At 37.1% G+C, this 7905-nt stretch overlaps 1 protein-coding gene across 1 annotated transcript in view; it reads right to left on the bottom strand.

Moving 5' to 3' along the window:
- Positions 1–7905, bottom strand: part of LOC107693079 (neuronal PAS domain-containing protein 3-like) — a 185108-nt gene that overhangs the window by 52971 nt on the left and 124232 nt on the right. Inside the window, exon 3 of the mRNA XM_016492323.1 lies at positions 518–762. Coding sequence (XP_016347809.1) covers positions 518–762 — 245 coding nt within the window. The remainder of the gene's footprint in view (positions 1–517; positions 763–7905) is intronic.

The raw sequence follows: 7905 nt of genomic DNA on the forward strand, positions 1-7905 counted from the left end.
ATCTAGAGTAATTTTTGCTTATTAGTATTGTTGAACTGGATCATAGAAGGTCAGAAGCAAAGACATTGGTTAATAGTATGGGATTAAATACATAAAGGACATTTGTGTTGTTTAACATTTAATTATTGCAGGTTTGCGTCATATTCTGAGTTGCATTTTTTTTATTCATTTTGAGGAATACTGAATCTGTGTTTTTTTTTTTGAGTGAGATGAATTAATGCATATTCATATTTATTTTAGAACTACAGTAACATCTGATTTCTCTCAACATGGGGACAGGAGAGCTGTCACTCAATAAATTGGAAAAAAAGTAACTTGCGTTACTTATTTGAAAAAGTAACTCAGATATCCTCTTGTAAATTCAAAAGTAATGCGTTACTTTACTAGTTACTTGAAAAAAGTAATCTGATTACGTAAGTCGCGTTACTTGTAATGCGTTACCCCCAACACTGGTAATAATCCATTATTACAACAAAAAGAGCAGAATAAAAGTTCTACACAGAAGAAAGCCTCTTACCTTTGACTGAGGTGTTGGGCGGCGGTCCTTCGACGCGCAGGTTCCACGGCGGGTCCCCCTGGTTGGCGAAGTCCCTCATCTTAAGGTAGCTGATGGTGAGGCGGATGATGGAGGCCTTGTCCAGCTGGCTGGTGATGGCGCCGGGGAGCGGAAGCATCTTTGCCAGCTCGTAGAACTCGAAGTTTTCCTTCCCCCGGCGCGAGCGAGCGGCGTCACGTGACTTCTCCTTCCTCAGAGCCTGCAACCTGACAGAAACGCAAGAACGTCGGTAACATAAACATCTACTGCTACTCAAAGCCTGACAGACTTTGCTTCCTGTATTGTGCCTGACAAAACTTCAGTCCTTTATGCATGAAGTAGGCTACTTAAGTTTGTGAGGCGCCAAGGGACGATGTCCCAGAAGACAAACCAAAACTAGGGGAACATAAAAAGAGATGATTATGATTATCATTTCTTTATCTATCAAGCAGTGGGATAAGAATTCAGCACTGTAAATATACTGTACATAAAAAATTATACTGAAATTGAGCCCATTTGCTTTCTTAACACATACTGTAGATCTGGCTTTACTTTGGGCATATTATTAGAAAGTGTGTCTCTCATCAAAATAAAATTATTCTCTACACCTCAAAATTGCTTTTTCGTTTGACGTCCTCAATCGCTTTTATATTTTAGCCCTTCCACTCCAAAAAAACCAGACACACAGAAACCACTTTTCACAATCCAAACAATTTCCCATGGAAAGATGATCAACATTATTTTGTTTTAAACCTTGCATTTCTATGTTACAACCACAGAAGTCAAAAGAGAGAGCACAGAATTCTGTGGTGTACCTTTATTGTTTCACAGTGAACTCACATTTCAAAGATAAATGGGTTGACTTTAAATGGGACATGACATACTGTGGTGATACCATGGTACAGCGAAGTACCAAAGTACACTAGCATTCAAAAGTTTGAGGTCAGTAAGATTTTTTTAACGTTTTTAAAGGAAGTCTCTTATGCTCACCAAGGCTGCATTTATTTGATCAAACATACAGTAAAAACGGCAATATTGTCAAATATTTGTACAATTTAAAATAACCGCTTTTCTGTCTGAATATATTTTAAAATGTCATTTATTTCTGTGATGTAAAGCAGAATTTTCAGCATCATTACTTCAGTCTTCAGTGTCACATGATCCTTCAGAAATCATTCTAATATGCTGATTTGATGCTCAATATCCATTTATTATTTTATATACACAGGTGCATCTCAATAAATTAGAATGCCGTGGAAAAGTTCATTTATTTAAGTAATTCAACTCAAATTGTGAAACTCGTGTATTAAATAAACTCAATGCACACAGACTGAAGTAGTTTAAAGTGGCCCAGCCAGAGCATGAGCTTGAACCCAATCAAATAATTCAGGAGAAACGTGAAAATGTGCATTTGCTCCCATCCAACCTGACAGAGCTTGAGAGGTGAAGAGGTGAGGAGAAGAATGGCAGATAATTGCCAAATGATGATGATCAAAGCTTGTCGCATTAAACAAAAAAGACTTGAGACTGTAAAGGTGCTTCAGCGAAATATTTAGTTAAGGATATAAATACTTATGCAATGTACTTATTTCAGTTTTTTTTATTTTTAATAAATTTACGAAGTTGTGACAATTCTGTTTTTGCTTTGTCAGTATAGTGTATGGAGTGTAGATTGATGTGGAAAAAAAGTAATTTAAAGCAGTTTAACAAAAGGCAGCAACACAACAAAATGTGAAAAAATGAATGGGGTATGAATACTTTCGCAAGGCACTGTATATTATTATAAATGTTGAAAACAGCCGTGCTGCTTAATATTTTTGTAGAAACCGTGTACGTTTTACTTTTCGGGATTCTTTGATAAATAGAAAGTTCAAAAGAACAGCATTTATTTGAAATTGAAATCTTTTGAAACATTACAAATGGCTTTACTGCCACTTTTAATCAACTAAATGCATCATTGATAAACAAATATTTTTAAAAAACAATAACTTTGACCTCAAACCTTTGAACAGTAGTGTATATACTGTTGTATGATTCAAATACAAGAATGCCATATAAAATGTTGTTAGTGACAGCACTACACCCTAAAGAGAGGGAAAACCATGGTTACTATTGATAGATCCATTAATATTAGCTTCTATTCATAATACAGACATGTAACAGGATTCATCTCTATTGTAATTTGTAGCAATATATCCCAACATGCCTTTCTGTTTTCAACACTGCTTTTCCCATCCAAACAAAAGGCCCAGGAGAGACGGTCTGTAACTGAACTCAATAGCTGTGCCGGGCTCTTTGTTATTGACTGTATATAGTATCAAGAGCACACCTCTGTGCCAATCACAGACGGGGCAGGCAACAGTGTTGTTGTGGCGCTGGGCCGCAGCAGGCTAAAGTTGCAGTCACACCGACTTTGTTGTGCTCCGTCGAGAGACCTCAGCTCAATAGATTCAGTCATTGGAATCCAGAAGTGGGTCGAAGTTGTGATTAGCTTTGGCCCGGGGTCTCGTGAGACGACCCTGTGAATGACTTTCATTGCTGCCTTTTTACCACAGACAGAAGGCCAGCCAGAGATCTTCTTTCCCCGCCAAGCGCTCAAACAAAGAGAAAGAAACACAACGCCGTGCTAACCTCACCTACATCAGAGCTAGATGGAAAACGCCCAAAATATACACTCGCTCCCACGCATGCCTGCACAAAACAATGATTTATTATGAATTATGACTACTGCCTCAAAGTGTTTCTGTTTATTTTGAATCGAGTGATTTACAACTGTGCATTTCTCTGTATTTATTTCCTTCTGAATAAAATTAGTCCTTTTCTGGCAGCAACTTCACATAGTGAAAGCGACTGACGGCACATCTTTACATATGGAAATACACTGGTGTAAACACTGTATGCACTGTATAATACGTAAAACAGATTGTTATTTACAAAAAATATGATTTCAGTCTTTCTACTTCAAAATCTCACATTTAATTCAGTGTTTACTTACCAATTCTTTGTAATTATTTGTGAAATTTACTAGCATTTTCCCAGTGAAAATTGTTTCTACATGAGATCTGATCTCATCATTATCCAGTCTCTCTGGAATGACATGAAGAAACAGAACAAACTGAGACACACTAAATCCAGAAGAACTGTGGCAACATCTCCAAGATGCATCAAGAAACCTACCTGCAAAGTTACCTGAAAAACTATGCGCGAGTGCACCTAGGGCAAAAGCTGCTTTAAACGCAAAGGATGCTCACACCAAATGCTGATTTGAACGGATAAAGAAAATAGATATTACATTTATTTTAGATTAAATGACTATATTTTAGTTCTATTTCAAATAAGAAAAACATTGCCAAAGTAGCTTTGCAGCTTGTCCAAAATATAAATGCGTCATCATCTGAAAATGCAATGCGCTGCAATGATACTAACAAATTTTAGGTGTAGAAAGCTTTATTAACTATACCGTAAGCAATGTAGTTTTGTCATGACATAATGCATCACACACATTCATCATAGGCAGTATAAGGTGCAAAACATACCCTATGTATTCCACAGATTTTATTTTTATTTATTGGTTTACTTGCATAGGGACAGAACAAAAATCATGATTAAAGCCAAAAAAGCTGAAAAATATGCACTGTACATAAAGAGTACAGCATATGCTAATTTGTATCTATATTTAGTGTTCTACGGTAAACCATGTCATGGCGGAGCAACAATTTTGAAGGGAATCTTGCTGAGCAAGTTCGTACAGCTGTACAGCTAGATATTAGAATAATAACTTCCGGCTTAATGGTGCATACAACTCTGTTGTTGCCTAACACTGGTGTGAAGCACACATAGATATGTTTAAAAAACTGAAAAGCACCCTAAAATGTTTTCAAATGCACATAAATCAGATTAATTTTCAATCCCTTAAAGCACAAGTAAATCTGCATGAAGTCAGTGTATCGCTAATAACACACACGACACAGGGTCTCTGCTGTTTACAGTCTCTGCTCTCTGGTCCAAGGTTTGAGTCCACTGATTTATGATTTTCAATCAAACAACTCGCAACAGCCACTTTAATGCTTCCAAAACACAACTGCCCACTTTCTGTAGCGTTCATCATGTCAAGCCATTCTGAATTAAGTCGGAAATAAATCAGCCCAGAGCTTCTGCGTTCCCCGTTGGACGACATTTAGATTAATTTTTTACCACCATAAATGCTAAATCAGTTATAGCAAGTGCCGAAAGATGGGGAGAGAAAAATGCCTTGATGGATGAAAAACGACTGTTGGTGGAGAAGAAAATCAGCGGATATTGTCTTCACATTTTATCAACCAACAAAAAGCAACATAAAATATGAATCAGAGCCGTGCCACAGAACGCAAACATATTCTAGAGTGCTTAATCTAGTAATTCCCACTCTGCTTCCCCAAGAAACTTCCAGCAAAAAAGCCCAATTACCTCCAAAAGTGCACCAATGATGCCTTACGCAGATCTAATGCTACGTGTCGCAGATGCCGTGATCAATTTTATTCCTGTATGAAACTATCATTTCACCAGCAGATATAGACTGGCTCCAGTCTTTTGCATACAAGCGATGGATTTCTATTCTCAACAGTGTGGATGGAGCGTTCCAGCACAAGAATAAAAACACCATTTGATGGTCTGCTGCTCAGACAGTATATAAAGCCAGTTGTAATGGTTGTTTGGATGCAAAGTGCACCAGAGCAGCAGAATTTCATTTGTTCCACAAACTTGGAAGGCATTACGCCGTGCTGCCAAATACGTCTTGATGCACCGAGGTTAGGTGACCTTCATTTTCGTGACATTTATTGCTTACTAGTAGAAAATGCAACAGACGCAAAATCTCGCCGATACCGCGGGCCCTCTGCAACTCTTGCGGGACTTTTCAGGGAAACAGGACGCGAGTTAGTTTTGTGGCGTGGACTAACAGTGGCGGCTCTTGAGTAATGAGTGTTGTGTTATTGAACAGCCTGTTTTCTGAGCGGGAATTTATGTGCACTGCACCGATTTTGCTGTTTCCTGCTTCCAGGCTGGTAGAAAAATACTCCTGGATTATCTGCAATGAACATAAATGTGCCAGATACCTTTTCAGAGCTTTTTGCTTTTAGAGTTTTTTGCTCACGGAAACATCTGGAAACAGTAAATAGCCCATCAGTGTCATATTTTTATCAGACAGATGCTGAAATCAATACGAAATGACATTCACAACCTATTTTACTTGTGTGATTGGAGGGGAGGAGTTTGATGACATCAGAAGTAAAAAAAAAAATAATTGTTTCAGATTTATTTCATTTTTGTTAAAGATTATGAAGACAAACGTGCTCCTTCAGATTAACATAACCCAAATAATCATGAAGAATCAGAACGAGAGAACAATAGATAAAACGATAGATAGAATGATAGAACGACAGACAGACAGACAGACAGATAGACAGATAGATAGATAGATAGATAGATAGATAGATAGATACTCCTTTTCTGATAAATGTTCTAAAAATGTTCTATGCCCTTAGGGATTTAAAAACATAAAATTAAATATTAAATACTTAATTTAATATTTGGACATCGGAATCAGATTTTAAAAATCTTTATAGAGACATTTCAAAATTTTCCTTGTGAGCGACTGTATTGCCCTATTTACTAAATTAGCAAATCTGACACACACACACACACACACACACACAGACACACAGACACACACAGACACACAGACACACAGACACACACACACAAAACAAGCAAAAACATCAAGAGGCTGAAAGTTCTGCAAATGATCATTTAGGGTCGAGGTAATTGCCTTCATCAGTGCAGAAAAAGCAGGCAGAAGAGAAATGTCACTTTAGATTATCTTCTTGCCTCCTGAAGCAATAGATGACACTTGATCAGAGACTAAATGCCAAAACCAATCAATTCCTTTTGTGACTCTTCTCCATGCCGCAGTAAAAAAGGCCATAGTCTAGTTCTTCTAATTAAAGTAAATGCTATCTCCTTGGTAACCTCATTAATATTCTCATTGACTTGGTTATACATACAGTGTGTCATATGGCTGGTCAAAATTAGATGGAGCAGCTTTAAAACACTGCCATCAGACAGAATGTATATTCTCTCTCTGAAAGACTACTGTATATTTCATATACAAAGGTTACATATTCCACTTTTTTTTTTATTCTAAAGAATGTTTGCACCAAAAAAGTTATTTAGTTATTTAATTTTCACATTTTCCACCTTTAGAATTAAACAGGCTGTTTTATACCGTATTTTAAGACCTATATGTAAATGAGCTGTTATAAATGGCTGACTTTTTCACATGTGAAATGAGGAGTTAGCAGGCATTGCTAATGTAAATGTGGGCAGTCATTGGGGAGGGAGATTTGTGTTGTGACTGTGGACATACTACACCAAACTACATCAAGAAAAGCCGGTTTTTATTTACTACAGTACAACAACACTAAAAGTAACTTCACCTGTCCATGCAAGAGCCTACTGAAAGTGCTGCTCTACTGAGTGATGGTGTAGCTGCATTCAGATGTGCATCTTTAAGCGCAAGGTTACGTCTCGTATGGTGCACTAATTCCCTTCAAGGTCTGCGCGTACTTCCCTCTCAATCAGTAAAATGGATCCGGTCCTGATGTGAGTGTCCATTGCTTTCATTGCCCTCAAAGTTCTGTCATTCGACTGTTCGTTTGTCCTGAGAACTCAATGTGTGTGTGTGTGTTTGTGTATTTGTGTGTTTGTCACAAACACACAAATACATTCTGTACAAATACATACATGCTGACATTCTTCATTAATCTGGAAGTCGGTTGAGGAGATCTATAGATGCACTACTGTCATACATCAGCAGCGCTGCTCCGTTACTAAACAAGAGGCTGGTATTTACATTGGTTATGCTCAATATTTCATCTGAAAAGCTAGCCAACCTTAATATGATGAATCAAAGGAGCCATAACCAGATTTCTACCTTTCAAAAATGCAAGTTAATAAAGCTTGAACTTGCCCAAAACCTCTAAAATTTTGCATCAAGGTACATCCAATGATCCTGTTTTGTAAAACATCTACATATGATTGATATCTCTCATAATATTTCTAGTTTGTAAAAAAAAAGAAAAATGATATATACACACACATATACATATATATATTTACATATATATATATATATATATATATATATATATATATATATATATATGTGTTTGTATTTAATATGCTGGTGGTTGTGTGTATAATCCTTCTGCTAGCTTTGTTTGCAGTGTTTCCCAGGACCTGTGTGTTTCTGTCCTTTTTCTAGGGTAGGTCCTCGATGAGCACCACCTCTGCTGGGTTCAGAAACCGGGTGCTCGACTTTCAGTGTTTTTTTC

This window comes from Sinocyclocheilus anshuiensis, unplaced genomic scaffold (assembly GCF_001515605.1).
Source record: "Sinocyclocheilus anshuiensis isolate Anshui unplaced genomic scaffold, SAMN03320099.WGS_v1.1 scaffold222, whole genome shotgun sequence".
Lineage (NCBI taxonomy): Eukaryota > Metazoa > Chordata > Actinopteri > Cypriniformes > Cyprinidae > Sinocyclocheilus > Sinocyclocheilus anshuiensis.